Source organism: Epinephelus fuscoguttatus, linkage group LG8 (genome assembly GCF_011397635.1).
Source record: "Epinephelus fuscoguttatus linkage group LG8, E.fuscoguttatus.final_Chr_v1".
Taxonomy (NCBI): Eukaryota; Metazoa; Chordata; class Actinopteri; order Perciformes; family Serranidae; genus Epinephelus; species Epinephelus fuscoguttatus.
Window position 1 is genome coordinate 18,670,036 of NC_064759.1, and position 24,125 is coordinate 18,694,160.

Below are 24,125 nucleotides of genomic sequence, written 5' to 3' on the forward strand. Positions count from 1 at the left end.
TTTAATCTGCCAAATTATGCTAATACTCCGAATTTAGTTTATCTTAGCGTTTTTTTTAACATGTAAAAGTATCTCTGGTACCTTGTTTTGCTACTTTGTGATGTTTTAAATTATTTTAAATGCAATAACCTAAAGTTTTAGTGACATTAAAATAAGTCTGGCACAAGAAAGTAGGCTGCATAAGACATAAATTGCCAGGTAGGCCTATGTTTATTGTGTGTGCAGTTAGAGATATTCACAAAATAAAGACTATGATCCTTAAACACGGAAGTATAAGGTGACCCAAAATGTTTCACTGCCTTTTGAAAATTTACAGCAATAAACATTTTAGCTACTATTACTTTTCGCTTTAATTTCACACTTTATAAACGGAATATTTAGCCGCTTTATTATATTCTTTGGTTCACTGAACAGCAGTGTGCACGACAGCAGGAGCAGGAAGTTTGCTGGATAAAAGTCTGACAATTTTAGCGACTTTACAGTAAAAGTTAGTTTTGTATTAAGCCACAAATAACTTGTAACACCGGTTGCAGCGGGTGTACAGTGTGTTTATATATCAGTGTGTGTTTAAACAAAGTGCTCAGTGGACAAGGAAAGCAATCTAATGAACTGTCAGCAGTCAGTGCAGGGTTCAGCGGCTCCTGGGTGCTGCCGAGGATTATCTTGGCCGGAAGCCAAGATCTCACTGCTGGACTGGAGCCAAGGTGCAACAAGCTGATAGACTGCAATAGTCAGCCCAATAGTCAGCCGGGACAGCCCACTTTAAACGGACTTTTTACTTCATGTGAACCGTAGGACGCCTTTATGGCGACATGGTGCGTTTCAGTATTCTGAACTCTTGTTTTGTGCAAAGGCGGAAGTGATAAATAAAATTAAAGGGATATTTTACTTCCGATCAAAAATGAATACATCGCTCTTAAGTGATCTCCCATCAGTTGAACCGCCACTGAAACATCAACAACCCGGTCGCCCTAACAATCACTTTAAAAGATCAACTAAATGAACTGGAAAGACAGAAGCAACCTCTCAGCTTCCCAGTGACATCATCTACTCTCAGTACACTTCAATAGAAAGACAGAGAGCTTGATACATTTCACAGATGTTGGGCTCCATTCATTAACATCATCTGTCTACCCCCTGTCACATGTACACACATACATACTACAACAGCTGATTATTTATTTTCATTTTTCTTTACTCCCCATTCATCGTGTATTCATCACTTATTTTTCAATATATATGAGTTATTATAATTTATATTATTTCTGTCTTGAGAAGAAAATTATCCTTATTTGTTTTGCTATGTTTTTTACATGTATACCTAGTCAAGCTCTCTGTATGCTACCCTATTTTATTCTTCTGTCGTCGTGTTTGTGTATATACCCTTTTTTGGGTTAGTTTTTGTTTTGTACCTGTAAAATCACCACTGTGTTAATTTTGCACCAGTAGAATAAAATAAAATACAATTAAATTGAATAAAATAAAATAAGATTAAATCAGATGAAATGAAATTAAATTAGATTAGATTAACTTGAATTGAACTGAATTGAATTAAATGAGCGAATAATTCAATTAAATAAATACATCGTAAATCAGAGAAAGTTGGCATTTCTACTACAGATATAATAATAATAATAATAATAATAATAATAATAATAATAATAATAATGTAGAGCTGAAGCAATTAGTCAATTAATCAATTAGTTGATTGGAAAAAGTTAATTGCCAACTTCAGTCTTTTTTTTTCTAAGCAAAACTGCTGAACATTTAGAGCTTCTTCAATGTTGCTTCTTTAAATAAATATTTGTAAATAAATTTAAAGTCTTTGGGTTTTGGCCTGTTGGTTGGACAAAAAATGTTAACTGAAGTTGTCACTTTGGATTCTGGGAAATTGTGACAAGCACTTTTTTGTTTTGTTTTACATTTTTTAGAATTTTTTAGACTAAATGGCTACTCAATTAATCGTGAAAATAATCGGTAGACTAGTCAACAAGGAAAATAATCATTAGTTGCAGACCAATATCGTCATAATTCCCTGCAGTACCTGAAAGCAGCATGGTGAAGTGCTCTTGTGTTCTACTAAAGGACCACTAGATGTCAGTGTAACTCTGAACTCACCGCTCAGTCAGTTTGAACTTCAACAACAGTAATATGACAATTAATACTCTGTCTTCAGCTGAAGATATGAGACTCATAGAGTCTGTGATGAGTCATGGTGACACAGTGACAACATTGCCACAGAAGCCTAACTTTGTGACTGATCTGCAGACATCATACATGCCATCTATTCCCGTCTGAGCCTCTGCAGCCTTGCACATCAGACGAGTCCCGCCTCTTTGAGACCCAAACGGACTGTGTAAAGGAGACACCAACCAACCACCCACAGAGGCTGGAAAATCCCTCCGGACATCATCACCGGAGAGCATCACTCCGCATCTCGACGCCGGTCGTCTGTCTGTCTGTGTCGGGTGTCAGGTGGACGGATCAGCTTCCGGGCGGGACTCGGCAGCCAGCTGGAGAAGTGACAGTTTGGATGTCAGTGAGTGAAACGTCTATATGGAAACAAAATCGGGAACACGGGTTTTAGCGCGTATAGACTCGGTTATTCCCACTGCACAGAGCAGATCAAGCGCTTAAGGAAGTGGGTTTGTGCTGTGGTGACACCTTACAGGCTGATCAGCAGCATGACAGACATGAAGCTGCTGGACAAAGTTAAAAATCTAACAGGCAACTGCGTCAAGTAGTCTGCCGCGACCGGACTGCAACCATGTAGTCCCCTTTTAGTCATGCATTCAGAGCAGAGGATGTACTGTTTGCAGATGTCACGCAGGACACTTTGAAGAGTAGCTCGTAGGCTGTGAGGAAACAGGACTGAGACAGGTTTATTTGCGCTCCTGGTCCCGTCCGCGCCGTTTGCAGCTCCTGCCTCTCCAAGCAAACATGGCAAGACTACGGAGGAAAGCTTGTATAGCTCTGTTTCTTTTCACGCTATTCATCTTCGGGACCATGATGGGACTGAGGACCCTGAAGCCCAGTGACGGCTTCTCGGATCTGGCTCCGGGTTTGGAGCTGCTGCCGATGATAGCCGGGAAGATGGACCGGCGCTCCGTGTCCCGTGACGCCACCGCGTCCCCGGGTCAAGCCCACCCAGCCGGCAGCAACACCAAAGCAGTTCTGTCCAACACCGGCCCCGAGGGGACCATATTTTACGATGTTCATATCTTTTACTACACCTGGTACGGCAACCCACACATGGACGGCAAGTATATCCACTGGGACCACATCCTGGTTCCACACTGGGACCCCAAAATCGCATCCAGTTACCCGAGAGGGAGACACATGCCGCCCGAGGACATCGGCTCCAGCTTCTACCCCGAGCTCAATCCGTACAGCTCCAGGGACCCGGACGTGTTGGAGTCCCACATGGAGCAGATCGGAGCCTCTGCTGCAGGTACAGTTCAGATGTAACCACTTTCTTCAAGAGGGAGAGAGAAAAGAGCTGAGTTGTTTCTTGTGCTCAGCAGCTGCACAGAGATCTGGCCTCTATAAAGCCGCTTGAGGGGCACAAATATTTTCAGCACCACACATCCTGTGGACAGCTCCCTACACACTCAGCTCAGAGTCCCCAAATATCCGCTGCTGCGCCTTTTCCTGCAGCACAGAGACAAACTTCAGGACAGTAAAAGCTCCAGTAATCAAAAGATGGGTCTACATCATGAGGAGAACACCTTCCCATCTCAATTTCAATATTGATTCAGGAAGTGTGATTTAATTTAGTGTGCTATTTCAACACAGCATGCCCCCTATAGGGCTGCAGGATATTAATAAGTATATATTTTGTAAGAATAATACAGCAAAAACCACAGTCAGCGCTATATTTGATGCCATGAATTGTTCCTCTTATATAATTTTCAACAGAGTAGAATAAATCCTATGAGTCTTTTATAATCGACAAACTCCGGTGGTTAAGTACAACCAACATGATTTGCTTTGACCTTGAAAAACTTGGATGGTAAACTTGTTTAAGTGTTACCCCCAACCCCATGAATCATTGTTTAGATTGTGTAAGAGTCAATGAATGTCAATATATTTATACCTTTATTTAATTAGGATGTCACTCTGAGACCCAGATCTCTCTGTCATGAGAAACCACCTGAGAAAACACTGACAGTAAGACAAGAACCAACACATCCAAAGCCAGGCAACCAACAATCGAGCGACAAATAGATTTTCTAGAAACAATGCAGAGTCTTAAAACACATCTGATAATACAGCTTTAAGAGATTAAAGGGGAAGGAAGAAATGTAAACTTTAAATGTTTAAAATGTAATGTGAAGTTAGATTGTGTGCTGTAGTTACAAAACTTGTATAACAGAAGATAATATATTGTTATATTATCACCCAAAGCCCCCTAAATACAATAATTCACTCACTAAGTCCCACCCCCGGACGCAGACTGGCCAATGATAATGTAGCATCGGGCTAGCACAGACCAGGGTCCGACAACAACACAGCTGTGCTCCAATCGTTTCAGATTTCCTTCATTTTCAGGCTGGACTTGTGGATTTGGAGCTAAATGTTGTGCCTGGGGCACGTCGTGTATTAATGATACTCGTTACCTGGAGAGGTTGGACAAAGATATACGTTTCTTCCCTGTTCCAAAACCAAAATCAGACTCTAAAAAGCGTAAGGTTAGCTAGCTAGCTACTGAAGATATAGCCTACTGAATGTATACACATGCTGCTTTTGCTTTTTAATGATTATAACAGTGAAAAAAAGACTGACCCTGCTGTACAGGAACCAGTGAAGGGAAGCAGGGAAACTTTGCTGATATTCAACCAGCTCTGTGTCATCACATTGTGTGCAGATGAATGTTGTTTGACTTCCCCTGGAGATCCCTGTCTGCCCGGCGGCAGAGGTCCGGGTGCTGGCAGCAGTACGAGGGTGAAACCTAACAGTGTTCATCTGCACACACTGCGATGCCACACAGCTGGTTCAATATCAGCAAAGTTTCCCTTTATATTCATTGTCTTGTGTGGCGATCAGCAGTGATGTGGTGGTTCACTTTTACACTGTGATCTGTAGCCTATAGTTCGGCTTTAGCTTCTAACTATCTTTGTCTTTTTAACCTGTTGTTGCTGCTGAGTCAGTTTGACCCCTCTGTCTGCTTCTCTCTGGAATCACTGTTTCATTTTTCCAAAAATATCATAATATTTCTTCAGGGAGTGCAGTTAGTTACAGTGTGGGCTCCATGCTTACTCTGTTGGACCATCACAAAGGGGCGGGGCTTAGTGAAAGGTCAATTGCTGGTCCTCCCTTGTAATAATAATTGGAAGCTGACATTTATGTCCTTAAGAGGCTGTGGTGTGCTTTTTTTTTTAAGCCAGAGTGAAGATAGTGGTATCTTGTGACACCAGACAATCTAAGGCATTGGTACCAACCATGTCGGCATAGGTTGTTGGTAAGGAGGCCAAACAGCGCTCCAAATTTAGTCTAAAATTTGAAGTGTTAACAATCAGCATGGCTGTTTTCAAAGGGGTCCCTTTAACTCTTACCTAAATATATCTAAATTAAAATGTTTTCTATGGGTACCCACAAGTCTCTCATAAGTCTCTCTCTCTGAAATTCACTTACGGCTTTTGGTTTTAGTGAACCACCCCCAAGATTTCAGGTGCCCCATCCATCCACCCCTTTGAAAAATCTCTTGGGGCACCACTGGCTCTAATGTCCCTTATCTCTATTCTTAGAACTTCAGGCTCAGATCAGTTTTTTGAATGTCTCATGAAACATTAATGGCTATGTTGTTAGTCTTTTCAAAAACTTGTTTGGCTTCCCTAAAAGACAGACAAGTCCTGTCATCTGGTGTCGAGTAACAGCCCGGTCTGTCCAGCCATCAGCAGCCTTCACATGATAGGCTCTGATGTTTCTGTCCTGCGGCCCAGTAGGTTATTGTACACCATCCAGACTGATGACCAGGCCATCCATCCCTTTTGAAACCTCGCCGCCTTGACAGATGGATCATGGGAGTGCTGGCTCACGATGCTTATTTAAAATAATCCATTTAATTAGACGCCACAGTTGGCCAAACTCTAAATAGTCCCGTTTGGCTTGATGACTGATTCCCCGCCATTTCATAGTGGCCCATAAATAAAATGAATAGCAGCGGCCATACTCTTAATACACACGGACGTAGTTGGGTATTGTAATCTAATAGTCCCCACAGCTCCACAGCAAGCGGATATGAGTTTAATGAATTAGCTCTTAGTGCATATCCGATGTGCCAGATAGTCTCTGGTGCCAGGTGCCATTGTGGCTAATATGAAGCTACAGTATTTCTCAGCCAGCATCAAAGCATGAGGAGGCAATTCTCTACAGGAATTTATGAGCTGTCGCACACTCGAGCTGCGCAGAGAGATTGCCACTAAAACAAGACATAATAAATAGTGCAAAGATGACAAATGCATATTTATCAATCAGGGGAAGAGTATGGGTGATGGGCAGGTACACATTCAGATAGAAAAAATCAACTTGCCACCACACAGCCATGGATGGATCACTGAACAGGGCTATTGAGCACAGGTCCAGGGACTCGAGGCCCCAGGGGGCCACTGAGCCAAAGCCTCTGTTTGAAGAGAATATCAGCTTTTCTAGTTGAATACAAACAACGGGCTTGTATGGCCACAAAAAGATGAAAAACAACCACAAATACATGTCAGATGACCACAAGAGATGTAAAATGTCCAAAAAGAACTGCAAGGTGGAGTTGGGAGCCTTTTACATATCTGTGACCACGAATGGATTACTGAACAGGCCTATCTGGCACAGACCCAGGGGCCTTCATCTGCAAAATGTCACTCTTATTAACACATATCGACCCATAACTGACTCAAAATGACCACAAAGTGATGCAAAGGAACTGCAAAGGGACACAAAAAGACACAAATATACCTCAGAGACAACAAGAACATACAACAGGACTACAAAGAAACACAAAATGACTACAAAGAGATGCAAAATAACTAAAAAGAGAGACAGAATAACTACAAAGAGCAACGAAATTACCAAAAACAACACAAATATACCTCAAACAGATGCAAAACCACAAAGACCAATAAAATAACCAAAAAGAAACTAATGTACTTCCAAGAGACACAAATTGACCTTTAAACTGACACAAAATGACAACAAAAACAGGCAAAAGAACTACAAACAGACACAGAATGACTACAAAGAGATGCAAAGCAATTAAAAACACACTCACAAAACAAAAACAAAGAGCAACAAATAGACCCAAAAGACACAAGAGACACAAATTAACCCATAAAGTGAGACCAAGCGACAACAAAAACATGCAAAAGAACTACAAAGAGCAACAAAATGACCAAAGGAGACATAAATTTACCTCAAAGAGACATAAAATAACCACAAAGAGCAACAAAACGATCAAGAGACACAAATATACCCCTGAGAGATGCAAAACGATTACAAAGAAACACAAAACAAGCACAAGGTCACACAAAATGACCCCAAAGGGATACAAAACAACAACAACAAAAAGAGTGAAAACCAGCACAAAGTCCCTGTGTCTTGCTCCTGTGACGAAGAAGTGGTGGGACCTTTTGCATATCTGTGACCAAGGATGCCCTATCTCCTAATCCGTCCATGCACACAGCATATAACCACAAATCTTACCAGCATCTGTCTGAGTCCCATAAAATACAGTGATTTACCCTAATGGATTTCCAAGGCAGAAATTTCACAGTGTGTTCAATAAAAGCGAAACTGACTGTGTTCGTTCAATGGTCGCAAATGGGTCTGTAAAACTGTGTGAAGGGCTGCGTGAAAACCTCACTGTAGATTAATGAAAGCAAAAGATTTCCAGCTCCCATCTCTCCCAAAAGGATTGTCAGCATTTCTTACAATCAGTGTGAAAGCCAAACATCATTTCAACAATGCCTGAGAGAACCATTTCAGAGGGTCATATGCATTTTGGACGTTGGTCCTACACAGATGCTCTCTAAGGTAGTGTCTTTGGTCCTGGATGGATGATCAGACTTATGAGTTTCTGTGTGTCTCCAGGGGTTCTGGTCCTGTCCTGGTATCCTCCCGGCCTGGCTGACGACAATGGGGAACCCGCTGAGGATTTGGTACCATCTGTACTAGATGCTGCGTATAGACACAACCTCAAGGTAAAAAGCATCAGCACATTTTGTGTGTGTGTGTGTGTGAGAGAGAGAGAGGCCTGAAACAAAGTGGGGAAATAGTAGAGGTCTAGAAAAAGAGCAATGAATCAGTTCTCCTCTGAGTTGTAATAATCAGCTCGATTTTTATGCATACTGCATGTTGTCGCAGGAAAATGAGTGTTGATTATTCAATGATTTGTCCGTTTTAAATCTGCAGTTGTTAATGGAAGAGTTGGTTTTCAATCAATAATGCTGATATGAGCTTTGCAGTGGGTTTTTAAACCTTTTACCGTGTATTTATTTAACCACGTAAATCCCAGTAAATCAAGAAAGACTTGGCCAAGATGGCAGCATAGATAGAAACATTACAATATCATACCACAGATAAAACAATACTAAAAACACATATGGCTAAAATAAGACTACAAGTCAGTTAAGAACAGGCACAATTAAGAATAAAAGCATTAATCATAGAGTTCAGCATAATCTTGAATTCTGTGTCAGATATCTGATTATCAAATCAATTTCATTTTAGGGACTGTTCTGAGTGGCTAGAGCAGAAAAAAATAAAAGCTTTCCTTTTCTGTCTCTGTACCCTAGAGACAGACGGCAGATATTTCTTGTGATCTGAGATAATGATTGCAAGATGAACACTGAAATAAATTTGTAGGAATATGAATGCATTTTACCCAGAATAGCTTTTTAAATAAAAATAAACCAGAGACCAACAGGACAGAAATAAAGACTCATCAAGTCAATTACCTGTGTATGTTTACAGATAACAAGTCCCCTGAACTGTAACAATGTCTGGAGGCATGCTAGCATTAGAAATCAACATTAACCCAGTTTTACTTGCATTTAGTACCAGTTTGAGTTGAGCGAGCTGAGACTGCAAAATATTAAAGGTGAACTGTGTTTATGGAGTGTATCTGGGTAGTAAGATCCACAGCTATACAATGCCTCATCATCTGCATAGCAATACGTTTGAATTCCATGTGCTTTACGACCTAAATTATTCATATAAGTTTTGGTTGATTTAGCTTCCGATTGCCTGACACCCATAACTGGTAATCAACTGGTTAATTTTTAAGGAAAAATGCTAAATGACGTGAAATACATGAGGCCTTTCCATTTAGTCTGGTGCTCCATTGACTCAGTAAGCTTTAGCTCCGCATTTTAAAACACTATCCATTTAGAGGTGGTGAAATTTTAATGTTTTGTGCTGTAAATGTCTTGCCTTTCATTTTATTTCTGTTGGCTTCACTGACAAGCAGCCAGCTAGCCACGTTAACGTGGAAACCTATGGCCCCCTGCCCACCCTATGGTCTCCACTGATTAGTTAGCCCTGGCAGCTCTGCACTGGTCACCACCTGTCTTTAGCTAGCAGCCCCACTCATTCTGCAATTACAGTTGATAATGCCGTCCCAACTCATGGTGGCGGGATGGCTTAGCTGTAGAAACAGGTTGGCCACCCTCCAGTCCTCCCCAACTAGCCCAAATGAGTAAGCAGTTTAATTTTAGCCTCAAAATGCTGTTAGCATTGTTACCTGTGTTAGCACTAGCTGTGCTGACACTTTAAACGATTCTAACAGTGATAACATAGTTAAAATGCTAAAGGGGGTTTGAGGCTCAAAATTGACTCACTTACTCATCGGAGTGATCTACAGTAGAGGAAGACCAGAGAGCAACCACCATGTTGCTACAGCACCACTGCTGTATCAGGACATTACCAGGGATAATCACAGAACGAGTGGCACTGCTAGCTAGCTCCCACCCGAACCAGGTGGTGCACAGTGCAGTAAACTGAGGAACAGTGGAATTAACTCATAAACCGAGATACATAACTGGTCAAAAAAAATTCTTGGCGGTTGACCGATGAACAGTTAACTATTGACGGAGAGGCCAAGCACAGAACCTTGAGGCACTCCATTAAATACAGTAAACCAACTCGAACTGTGCCCATTTGCATATGACTGATTCGGATGCTACAAGCTAAATAAAACAGCAGAGAGTCTGCAACTTACACAGAGAATTTGCTCGATAGTGGTGTTTCAAAATGATGTATTGAACTTTGGAGAAAGATAGTTGATTGTTGAGTCTCATTCCCAGGTCGTCAAATACCAAGTAGGGTTTTGTGTAAAACTTCCATCTTGTTAAACTTAAATGTCAGCTTCTGGAGAAATGGCCATTCTTTTATTTCTGAATGGTTGCCAGAATATGAATGAGCCTGAGGCTCAATGTGTAAATATGATTGTCTGTCCATTATCTCTCCATCCATTCATCTCACTAAGAGCACAGTGACACAGAGCTAGAAAAGGATTAATGATGCTTTCTACAGTGGTGAGCAGAGAGCTTAACACTGCTCAGGATAGTAATCTCAACGCAGCCGTAGTGCTGTGGTGAGTTATTCACAGAAGCTGCAGTTTGTTTTTGTCACAGGAGAGTGAGGCTGTTGAGTGTGTTCTGCTGCTGTCTGTGCTGCTCAGAGACTTGAGTCCTGATGTTTGCAGCTGCAGTGACATCTCCAGCATTAGAGATAAAAAAACAGGTCATATAGCTGCTGCTGGATCAGTTGTTCTGTGGGGATTGAATGAGCTCTGGAGCACATCAGCAGGGTGAAGAGGTGGGGGGTAGAAAAAAACCACATGACCAATTTGCCAATTAGGTTGGAAAATGGCACGTTGAAGAAAATATGTTCCCTCCATGTTGGTCTGTCTGCCTCCTTTCACTGTATCGAAGGCTTATTAAACTTTTACAGGGAATGCTTGGTCGTAATTCAATACAATTCACGTTGGATGCTCTCCAGATTAAGATAGTAGAGGGGTAAAGAAAGATAAGAGATGATGACACAGTGATCAGACCTTTTTTTTTGTCACATTTCTCCTGTAAAAATTCTCCAAAATGAGAGCTAAAGAAGCATATGTAATATGTTCCTGTGTTTATGTGCATATTACAAGCTACTCAGGAGCTTTCTGTATGAATATGAAATGACATATAAGTGATGCAGGCGTGTAAGAGTTTTCCTATGTCAAACAGGGGCTATTAATAATGCACCAACAGCAACTGCGCAACACACTATATACAACTGACCGGATAAAAGCATCAGCATTGCTGTAAGGTTTTATTTTACTTACTATGCTTTAGTTGCTATTATTAGTTCATTAATCAGATAAGTTTCACTGATTTTTCAATGAAAACTAGTGTAAAACTGTGGTGTTTAAATGATGCTCAGTTGGTACTAAGGAGGCCCAAAGTGTGCCAAGACTCCCCCACACCATTACACCACCACCACCAGCAGTCTGACCAGTTGATACAAGGCAGGATGGATCCATGCTTTCATGTTGTTACGCCAAAGTCTGACCCTACCATCTGAATGATGTAGCAAAATCGAGTCTCATCAGACCAGGCAAAGTTTTTCCAATCTTCTATCATTCAGTTTTGGTGAGCCTGTGTGAACTGTAGCTTCACTTTCCTGTTGTTAGCTGACAGGAGTGGCACCTGGTGTGGTCTTCTGCTGCTGTAGCCCATCTGCTTCAAGGTTGGACGTGTTGTTTTGTTCAGAGATGGTCTTCTGCAGACCTTGGTTGTAACGAGTGGTCATTTGAGAACTTCCTCTTTTTCAGACAATCCTCTGTAAACCCTAGAGATGGTTGTGTGTGAAAATCCCAGTAGATCAGCAGAATACTCAGGCCAGCCCATCTGGCCATGTTCAAAGTCACTTCGACCTAGAAAGAAGTTTACCTATCTTGCATTTGAGAGACAATACAAAATTTGTCAAACTATGGGGGGAAAAACACTTACTGAGTGAGATTCATGTGTCTGTGCTAAAGTCAGCAGGTTTCACGTGTCATTATATTTTATAAATTTATTAAGTATGTTCCTATTTTACCATATAGGAACAAAACTAACCAGACCACAAGGAGGCAAGTTGTATTTACAACTTGCTGAAGCTATCAACAAGGTTAATTACAAAGCAAAGTCATTCTAATGATCATTATAACACAACCATTATGACGCCAGTGTTTGTATCCTGATGTGAAGATAAAGATAATTTATTTTCCAGCAGCGATGTGACACATATTGTCCTCTGTATAAACAGCTCTGAGGAGAGGCAGTAGGTTTGTAAGGCCAGTCTGTCAGATTTGATATCACACTTGTTTAGTCCGCTGTTTGGCTGCAGGCAAAGAAATAATGCGTCTGTGCGAGGGCATGACAAGAACGCTGGGATTATACATGCAACGCTGAGCTGATGAGGTTTTACACAAAATGCTGTCAGGAGAGAAGCTAATAGATTGAACCTAATGCAATGCTTTATTGTCATGAGTGGCTGAGCAAGCAGGAGAAAGCGTGTGTGGAAATACAGACCATGACATGCTTTCTACAAATCAACGGCTCATTTCAGAACCTCACGGAAATAAGGAGGAAGTGCTGTCTTATAAAAGCACATGCGTGATGTATGTATGTATGCCTGATTGTGATAATCAGTAGAATATTTTCTTTCTGTATGTTGAGTGCAGCGTCCTCTTCCAGTTCTTGTTTTTGATGAACTCCTCCCACTCCCTCTGCACAGAAGGACATTTATCTTTGGAGTGCTTCTTCTTGCATAATTTCAGCAAAATGCTGACAAGGTAAAGAACTTTGGCTCTGATCATTTTGGGCTCAAGTGCAAATTTCCCAAAGCAACAACCTTAAATAATTTCTTTACTCTATTCTACTGAGAGGCAGACTAAAAGGAGGGAGGAAAGCCCGAGTGTGGAGGACAGATGGTCCCGCAGGAGCTGCGGCTACAGCCAAAAATGTATCAGATCAGGATTCAGGAAACACACATATCTGCAATCTGCTTTTAGTAGCAAAGTGGCTACCAGCCAATCTGAGCATTGCTTTGTGAGAGTGTGTGAGCAGTTTTGTTTTGAAACATCAGGCCCTTGGAGAGTCTGTATAATTATACAAAATTAGCGTGATATTACTGAGGATACAGAGGTAAGACAAAGAAAACACCAGGATGAATGAACGTAGAATTCCTCAGCATGTCTAAAAAAACAAAACTTTATTCTAGGAATAGTTTACCTGTCCATATGCATTTAGTTTTCCATCTGGTATCTTTGTCCATCCTTGTCCTATACTGTCTTGTCTTGTTTGTCACAGCAGCACTCCTCCTAGCTGAGGATGAGGATTACAGTGCACTCGACAGTCTTCCTGTCTAACTGCTGAATGGAGCAATCGAAGACAGCATGTGAATGGTTTTTATAGTGGTTTTATGTGACTCACTGAGGCATGAATATGTCATTAACATTTCCAAGATTCATGGCCAGATTTAACCTATTAGAGGGCCCCGGGCAAAAAGTAGCTGCTGGGCCCCTGTTGGTCCCCCAGAAATACTCATGCACCATCAGATTGAGAGCATAATATAAACCTGGGCTGCAACTGATTAACTTTATTTTCTATTCTAAATTCTTTTGTCTATGAAATGTGGAAAAAATTCACAGCTCGCCGCCATCTTGACTTTAGATTTTCTTTTAAAAATGCAGACTAATTCATCTTGTATCGTGCCTGACTTTAATCAGTCATAACATATTGGTTTGGGAATTTATCTGCAGATGCTCTGGTTCAAAATGAGACCAAACTTTTCTATGGATGTCAGTTTCAGAGCCACAACGGAGTCCAAAATGTGGCGTGCAACAGACTAGGCAAGGCTTGTTGATGTTTGCCAAGCTGATTTCTGTAGAATTTGGGGCCCCTACTGGCCAGTGAAGAGGAGTGAGGTGTCAGCCGTCAATGACGTAAACAAGCTTTCCAACAACTGTGACTGAGTGCAACTATGAGAGGTCACAGAGCTTGGTCATAAATGTACACACAAAATATGAGACTGATTGGTCCAGTAGTTTGCGAGATTAGAAAAGAATAGGGGGACTTTGCTTTAAACAATGGGGAGACAGAATTAGAATTTGGAAAAAGTATTCAACTTGATTTTGATACAGAGCTTCTCTGTAGGTTATCAAAAAAACAAGTGACATGCTTTTGGGCTCCCTTGGGTTCTGGGGCCCCACGACTGATGCCTTGGTTTGCCTGGTTGGTAATGTAACTTTGCCAAACTGGGGAAGTTGTGTGCTTATTCAGATAAGAGACACAACCGAAAATACAAATGTGGCATAGCTGCATGCTCAGTTAAAATGTAGATGAATGGAAACTGGAGCAGAGCTATCACACTGCAACCAAATCCAAATTCTATCACACTGGCAATCCCACACTGCACAGCTAAAAACACACTGACCCCTCTTTTGGGTAACACTGTACAAGAAAGCAATGTACTTTTTATTATATAAGTTAAACAGTATTTCAGCAGCACCCACACACAGCCTGTGGAGCCTGTAGTTTGTACAGCAGAGTTGGAGAGCACATCACATGGAGCCTCCTCAGCAGAGCTGCTGCTCGACCTCAGCTTGAAGAGGAGCTGAAATAGTCCTTCCTCTTCCCAGGGGAGGGCGGGGGTGGTTCGGTGGGGACAGGGTGGGGGGGTGATTGGAAGCTGGAGCAGAGGGGAAATGTGCACCGTGGGTCCCATGACTCAGTTTGCCTCTCTGAACAATCTGCACCCTGAGGGGCTGTAAAAGTTCTATCCAGTAAGTAGGCCATGTGACTGCATGAGCACGGGGGAAATCACGCCCATGGGTGCCCTATGATGGCATCAGGCACACTTTCCAGATGCACAGAGTAGCTACATTAAGTCGTCCGTGACCCTGCATGGACGTGTGTGTCCACTGTCCATCGACAGAGCAAACCTGACGCTCTCTCATACGTAAATGTGCTCAGCTTTGTTGGAATTGATCTAATTGTTACGAGGGTCTGGACCTTTATCTTTGTGTTGGCTCACATCCCTCTCTCAGTGCTTTCTGCATGACATGGCACTAAATTCCTCTCTGCTCAGCATGAATCATGCTGTGGTTGTTCCTGGCTCATGCTGTCAATGTTTATGAGGTATTAAAATGCGTCGACTCTGTCTCATTTACTTCTAAATTACCACAGAGTAATGGGCTGGTGTGTTTGGAAAATGAGCCGAGTTTTCTAGTGGCCTGCGTTCTGCTGCAGTGAACAGGGGACCGTAACAGCTTTCCTTCCCCCTTTGTGGATTATTAATTATACGGCTTCATATCCTCTAATACCTCAGTTTTTCAAAATGATTTGATATTTGATCTCACTTTGCCAGGCTGATGACGTTACTAAGAAAGTCCAAAGAGTTATGGCTTTACAAACACAGCTTAGAGGATGTGATTTATTCAGATGGCCTGGATCTTTCTTCCTCTATCTTTCTTCAAATTGATATTTTGCCAGCAAAGTGCATCTTAATCTTTCAAAATGTATGTTTTGCAGCACATAAAAGCACTTAGCATCTCCATTACTGGCACAAGTGGTCCTGTTTTTCTTGCCTCCATTTGACAGTTTATCTATAGACATTTGCAGTTTAAAACAATTTGCTCGACTTTCACCAATTCCAGACATCACTTTAATCCATTAGCACACTTCCGGTCAATGTCATAGTGACACAGTCGGTGCAGCCAACTGTCTTTGTTTTTTTTCGCGGAAAAAGCACACAGCACCCTCTGCTTGCAACACAGCTTACCTATCAGAAACATTTTGACAGAAAACAGGCGCGAGATTAAATCTAGTGAACATGAATGCGTCCATTTTCATCACTGCAAAGTTCTTATTCTCAATGATGATACACGCACTTTAATCCTGCAGATTTTCTGTCAGTGTAACGAATGTCAAACTGAAATCTCTCAACTGCTGTAAGATGGACTGCAGTGACATTTCGCAGACATTCATGGTGGAATTAAAGCCGTGGGTACTTAATGACTTGATCCCCTGACTTTCACTCTAGCACCACCAGCAGACATTTGCGGTTTTTAGTGAAATGTCTCTGCAACTATTGAATAAATTACCATGTAATTTGCTACACACAGTCATGCCCCCCTGAGGATGAATTGTAATAACTGGTGATAATTCACTTAACACTTCCTCTAGTGCTACTATCAAGTTGGAAATTTGATTTTACCGATTTGTCATAGTCTTGTTTAAGCGAATTTCTAAATGCAGGCTTTCATTAGGTTTAATCAGGGATAAGAGAGGAATCAAAGAACATAGACGATGTAGCTCACTTGATCATTGCACATCCATTTAGTTAGCTGTTGGCCTCCAACATCTTAAAAAGCCCCTTTCCCTCACATTGTTTCCCTTGGGTGTCCACTGCTTGAAAAGAAAAGTGTTTCACTTTGATCATGCATTATTCAGAGTCTCTGAATTCTCCGGCTGCTCCTTAAAATATTCAACTTAAGCACTTTTTGTGTACGTGTCACTTCAGGTCCCTTGTTCTTCTGCTGCTTTCGTTCATCAACTGCAAATACCCGTTTCTAACAGAGCCATTACAGAAGTCTCCAGAGGGGCAGCACTTAGGGTGAAAAACATCTCCTGCAGTGTGACAGACTTTGTCATAAAAATGAAACGGTGAAAACATGGTTCTCTGCAGTCGCATCCTGTCCGAAAGGATCTGCTTGAATGGCTAACAACTATGGTATGCTGTACTGTTGACCAAAGTCTGTGTTGTACTCTTTTATTTATAGGTTTTAAAAAAACTGTAAGCAAGTACAGTCATCTATGACATGGTACTAGGGAGGAGAAACCAGACGCCTGATGTCATGCACTGCTTTAAGGCAGAAGATTTTGATGTTTTGATGACTGAGAGAGCCAGCATATGATTTAGGGCCGCACAGCAAAAGAGCTGGAACCTTTCCCAGCTGACACTGGGCGAGAGGCGGGGTACACCCTGGACAGGTCACCAGACTATCACAGGGCTGACACATAGAGAAAGACAACCATTCACACTCACATTCACACCTACGGACAATTTAGAGTCACCATTCATTGACAAACAACTATTTTACGTTTTTCTGCATTTCGATGATAATTTAAAACATCATTCAAATAAACACAAGAAGTTAGAGCACAAACTACTTGTGTTTATTTGAATGATGTTTTTATCATATTTTTGACGACATACTCTACTATATTTTTATTACATTTTTGACGACATACTACACTGATATTTTTATCACATTTTTGATGACATACTATACTATGATATTTTTATCATATTTTTGATGACATACTATACTATGATATTTTTATCACATTTTTGATGACATACTATACTATGATATTTTTATCACATTTTTGATGACATACTATACTATGATATTTTTATCATATTTTTGATGACATACTATACTATGATATTTTTATCACATTTTTGATGATATACTATACTATATTTTTATCATATTTTTGATGACATACTATACTATGATATTTTTATCATATTTTTGATGACATACTATACTATGATATTTTTATCATATTTTTGATGACATACTATACTATGATATTTTTATCACATTTTTGATGATATATTATACTATATTTTTATCATATTTTTGATGACATACTATACTATGACATTTTCATCATATTTTTGACGACATACTATATTATGACATTTTTACCACATTTTTATGACATACTATACAATGCCATTTTTGAAGACATACTATACAATGTCCTATCATATTTTTGACGACATATTATACTATGACGTTTTTATCACATTTTTGACGACATACTATACTATGACATTTTTACCATTTTTTACGACATACTATACTATGACGTTTTTGTGACATTTGTGATGACATACTATACTATGATGTTTCTATCACATTTTTGATGACATACTATTCTATGATGTTTTTGTGACATTTGTGACAACATACTATACTATACTATGACATTTTTACCATATTTTACGACATACTATACTATGACGTTTTGAGTGACATTTGTGATGACATACTATACTATGATGTCTTTACCATATTTTTGAGGACATACTATACTATGACTTTTTTATCATTTTTGATGACATACTATATACTATGACGTTTTATCATATTTTTGATGACATACTATACTGTGCCATTTTTGTGCCATTTTTGAAGACATACTATACAATGTCCTATCATATTTTTGACGACATACTATACTATGACTATCTGACCACAAAATCTTCTTCCAATTCCTGGCTGTCCAGTTCTTGTGTGCCTGGGCCCAACGACGCCGGGCTAACCTCTGTCTCTCATTGATCAGGGGCTTCTTGATAGCCTTGTAGGACCTTAAGCCATGATCTAAAAGTCGGCCACGTACAGTGCGGGTGGAACACTGGACACCAGTTTGGTTTGACCACTGCTGCTGAAGCTCCTGTGATGTCATTCGGCGGTTTTGCCTGCACATGCGGATCAGGATGTGGTCATTTCTTGCTGAAGAAACCCTTGGACGCCCAGATCTTTGTTTGTCTTCCAAGCTGGTGGTTCGTCTGTATTTCTGCAGAGTGTATCCAACTGCTGAAGGACTGCATCTGCACTTCCTGGCTATCTGGCGGCAGCTGTACCCTTCCTGGCTGAGAATCTTTATCTTCAGGCGTGTTTCCTGCGTTAGGTTCCTTGTTTTAGCCATTTTTGTGTCTGAAGAACTTTCAAATGTGCTGGCTTTATGTAGACACGAAGCTTGGCAACAAAAATTGTGTCTTTTAATAAAAAGAACGACCTTCATCACTGGTACCAAAATTTCTTATGTATTTTTATGGAACTAATCAATTTTAAGTTTTTAATGGCTTTTTTAGGATTTATTTAGTATTTTGGCTGTGACTGTACTAAAAGAAATTGAACTTGCACTTGAAGACCTAAGAGTGATTCTTAATGCAATATTTCACAAATGCATGGGGTGTCCGAAAACTTTTTTCCACCACTGTATGTTTGACGACATACTATACTATGACATTTTTACCATATTTTACGACATACTATACTATGATGTTTTTGTGACATTTGTGATGACGTACTATACTATGATGTTTCTATCACATTTTTGATGACATACTATTCTATGACATTTTTATGACATTTGTGAAGACATACTATACTATGACATTTTCATCCCATTTTTGACGACATACTATACTATGATATTTCTATCACATTTTTGATGACACTATTCTATGACATTTTTGACAACATACTATACTACGATGTTTTTGTGACATTTCTGATGACATAGTATACTATGATGTTTTCATCTCATTTTTTACGACATATTAAACTGAGACGTTTTTATCAATTTTCTGACGACTGGCATTTTTGTAACATTTTAAATGATATGCTATACTATGACGTTTTTATCACATTTTTGACAACATACTATGACGTTTCTGTGACATTTGTGATGACATACTATACTATGATGTTTTTATCCCATTTTTGATGACATACTTTACTGTGACATTTTCATCACATTTTTGATGACATACTATACTATGCCATTTTTTTCTATATTTTATGACACACAATACTATGACATTTGTTTTCTATATTTTTGACATACTATACTATGACATTTTTTCTATATTTCTATATTTTATGACATGCTACAGTATGGTATTACTATGGTATTACTTCTCTTAAAACATTTATTATTTGCATTTGTCGACATACTAAAGTATACATGTTTTTTTAATTTTACATATTTTATGACATAACATACTATGACTTTTTACGTTTTTGTGACATACTATACTATGATTATTTTTTTATGCTACTATATTAGCATACTATACTTTTACTTTTTTATGAAATTTTATGGCAAATTATACTATGATTTTTTTTTTTTTCCTGATTGCTTCTTGAACTTTAACTAGAAACCAGGAGATCATATTGTTGCATTTGTCTGCCCTCTTTGAGAAGTCTGAAACTGAATGTTGATTTGAAGTCAACACTCACTAAAATCATCTTTGATTTCTGACTGTGATTGTCTTTTTTCATGGCAGTAACATGATGAATGGAAACTAACAAGGTGTATGTCTTTCTGCATGTTTTCATAGGTTGCATTTCACATCCAACCATACAGAGGACGAAACGACCAGAGTGTGCATGACAATATCAAGTATATCATTGACAGGTGGGCTGCACTTCTCCATCACTGACTCAGCTTAAATAGAAAACCATTAAGATTTCATGCACAGTTGAAATAACATTAGTTACAAAACTGAAATACTTTTAGAACGCATTTTTGATTATGTAAGGCTAGTTTCATGACTTATGGATGAGTTTGTGGAAAGCAAAAGCTATTTTTCTAACCTTTGAGTATAAAGGTTGCTCTGAAAAGGAGAACTTGTCAAGTCCATACTCACTCAAAAGCCCAAACCTCCAAAACATTTACACAAGAAATCGAGTTTCTAACAAAAACATTTTTTTTAGAAAGAAATGAATTAATAATAATAAAGGGCAAATCTTCACATTTTGCCCTCACAGTGATGGTCAGGTCTAGTTGTCATTTAGCACCACTATTTGGTCATAAGTTTCCCTCTACCAACATATTTGTTCACAACAACGTACCTGAGGCCATTAAATTCTTTGTGGTACACAGAGGATAAATCTTAATGTTTTTTTAATAACCCTATAAAGGTCTCAAACTATTTAATATACAGCATCTCCTTTTGTCAACTGTTTACCCTGTATGTAGTATTTCATCCTGTAACAGGTGATTTTTTAGGCCACTGTTGGGCAGTGGAAAGTTGTTGCAAACACAATATTGACATTTCCTCATGTTTTTCGTTTACACGAGCCAACAGTTTATTATTCACACACACAGCAACACGGAGCAACTTAATCATTATTTGAAGTTGTGTTTCCGGCTACCTGGGGAGTGTAAGTCCAGTATTCACTCTCCTTGTTAATTCTATTTTTGGTGGCCATCAACTCCCGAGGGAAATATCTGGCTCCTTTGCTGTGAAATGCTCATCTGTAAACACCAGTTAGTTGCCAGCTGTGTCTCGTCTCTGTTTGGTGTTGAGCAGGTCGTGCACAGTGAGTTTTCAAACCAGAACAGTCAGGCCAGTTGTTCCTGTAGAAGATCAAAAAGATTGTCAAAAAAACTTACTGAGCTGATTTGTGCTCTCCAGAGGATAAACCCTTCCCATTTTCAAAATGAGATTTCTTCTTGTGTTATCTTCATATCCCATGATCAACCTCAAGCACAAGAAATCTAATAATCTAGCAGATAGATTCCAATGACACTTGTTGACTACATTCATGCTCCTCAGGGGATAAACACTTTTGAATTGATTTGAATGACCTGCATGTTCTTTCTCTACCACCAGACTCAGGAGAAGGTGGACATTTTTAGCCTCACTACTTGAAAAATCAGCATTGCAGCTTCTTGACTTGATTAACTTATCGTTAATCAACTAATTCATCATTAACTAACCATGTTATTATTGTATTGTTTTATTGTCTTTAAAAGGTACGGAGACCATGGAGCCTTCTACAAGTTTACTACCAGCACAGGGAAGAGCCTTCCTCTATTCTACATCTATGACTCCTACCTGACTCCTCCAGAGTCCTGGTCTGAATTCTTGACTCCCACCGGTTCCCACAGTGTGCGTGGCTCTGCCTACGATGCCATCTTCATTGCCCTGATTGTGGAGGAGCGCCACAAGCACGACATCCTCGCAGGCGGCTTCGATGGCATGTACACTTACTTTGCTTCCAACGGTTTCTCCTTCGGCTCTTCTCACCAGAACTGGAAGGCCATCAAAGCTTTTTGTGACGGCAACAATCTCCTCTTCATCCCCAGTGTCGGACCTGGTTATATTGACACCAGCATCCGGCCGTGGAACAACCACAACATGCGCAACAGGGTGAACGGTCGTTACTACGAGACAGCCCTGCAGGCGGCACTGAATGTGAGGCCGGAGATCGTCACCATCACGTCTTTTAATGAGTGGCACGAGGGGACGCAGATAGAGAGGGCAGTGCCTAAAAAGACGGTGACCCGTGTGTACTTGGACTATCAGCCGCATGGACCCGATCACTACCTGGAGTTGACCCGGCGCTGGGCGGAGCAGTTCAACAAAGAGAAGGAGCAGTGGCTCATGTGAGCTCTCATCGAAGTGACTTGAAACAGCATGCTCTAGTGGTAGTGTGTGTGCACATGAAAGGGAAAGAACAAAAGAGAGGGAGTGAATGTAGAGACTGATCAATATAGATGTGTGTGTGAGAACATGCTTTTACCTTTAACTGGACCGGATGTAAGAGTTTCTGCGAGTGTGTGCATACTTTTGTACAGACATGCTGATCTGCAAGAACAGGACTCTGTGTCGGCGGTGTGACTTCTCTCCGTTGAGTTTCTGGGGAGTTTCCATTGAGCTGTAAAAGGCCGAATCTGGTGTTCGTCCACTTGATGCAATTTAATGAACGATTGTCTCAAACACACTGAGAAAACGGTCATCACATGAGAGCCTCATTTCCTTCTCTGCAGCTAAAGAATAGTATCCATTACAGTAGCCAGACACTCCTAAGGTTTCGCTTTCATTGATCAAACAGAATGAGACACTAATTTTGATCCTCCCTTTACTCAAGAGCTCGTTGAAGCGGTGATGATATGGTGCTTTAAAAGCAGTAAGTAGGGGTGAGGCATGCAAGTGTACAGTTTAGCATTTTGGGCAATACATTAATTCACTTTCTGGAAGACAGTTGATTGATACTACTTTCACATCTGTCTGTTAAATATGAAGCTACAGCCAGTTAGCATAGCTTAGCATTAAGACTGGAAACAGTCACAAAAGTTATTGACCTGCAGTTCTAAGGATATTTTATTAACTCATTATACCTCATTTGTTAGTCCCTACAAAAAGCAATGTGTAAAAATGACATGTTGTAGTTTAACGACAATTTCTGACCTTCTGGAGTCCGGTGGTTTCCTGGCAACCTTGCTGCTACGTCTATCCTCTCTAACTCTCGGCAAGAAAGGGAATATGTTTATTTGCCAATAGGTCAAATTTTGCTGTAAGAGTCAAATGTTGTGTGATTTTGAATGACGGTTTTGTATCATTTCAGATTTTTTTTAATTCTGTCAAAAAAGCTGCAGAAGTGAAATCCCACTTCTGAAACTTCAGAAAAGTATAGTTGGCAAGTAAAACAAAATACACTTCAAGTATTTATATATTATAGCATGCAGATTAGCTCTGCTCCTCTCCACATAGAGGTGTTCAGGTTCAGAGGGTCAATCAATTGGGCAAATAACGCAAGTCAGACAGGCTTTTGAAGTGTTCATTCATTTTCCATAGCGCTTATCCTGTTGGGGGTCATGGGGGTGCTGGAGAATATCCCAGCTGACATTGGGTGAGAGGCGGGGTACACCCTGGACAGGTTGCCAGACTATCACAGGGCTGATACATAAAGACAGACGACCACGCGCGTGCTGTGAATCCACCACATTCACACCAACTAATTTAGAGTCGCCAATTAACCTAACCTAACCTTCATGTCTTTGGACTGTGGGAGGAAGCCAGAGCACCTGGAGAAAACCCACGCTGACACAGGAAGAACATGCAGGGGGGTTCGAACCAGGAACCCTCTTGCTGTGAGGCGACAATGCTAACCCCTGCACCACCATGTCGCCCCTTCTGAAGTGTATTTAAGCTAAACTTGGCCTTGAAGTTGTAAAAAGTTCTCTAAGTTCTTCCTCTATTCATCTGAATTTCGGTGTAATTCTCTTAATGGAAAGAAGCCATGTTGATCATGGGCACACATTAACTTCATTCACCTCAGTAAAAACAACAGAATCAGGTGTTAAGTGTGAAGGCCGGGCTCAGGGTTTTGGAGTGGCTGTATGAATAAAAATGTACCACTTACCGGAGCACTCTGTTATATGGATTCCTGTGGTTTAGATTGGATGAAATCCTGCTGTCTATTAAAGTAAAAGCTACTTTCAGACAGGCATATTTGAGAATAAAAGTATGCTCTTTGGTTGTGAAGGGCGCTTCTGAGTGGTTTCTTT

The 24,125-nt window shown here is 40.3% G+C and overlaps 1 protein-coding gene across 1 annotated transcript; it reads left to right on the forward strand.

The window, feature by feature from the left end:
- The first annotated feature begins 2,215 nt into the window (after window positions 1-2,215).
- On the forward strand, window positions 2,216-24,109 carry LOC125893588 (glycoprotein endo-alpha-1,2-mannosidase-like protein). Its single transcript, XM_049584340.1, has 4 exons — window positions 2,216-3,451; window positions 8,080-8,189; window positions 20,167-20,243; window positions 21,588-24,109. The coding sequence occupies exons 1-4, from the start codon at window positions 2,941-2,943 to the stop codon at window positions 22,222-22,224; spliced, it is 1,335 nt and encodes a 444-aa protein (XP_049440297.1). The 5' UTR covers window positions 2,216-2,940; the 3' UTR covers window positions 22,225-24,109.
- Window positions 24,110-24,125: the final 16 nt, after the last annotated feature.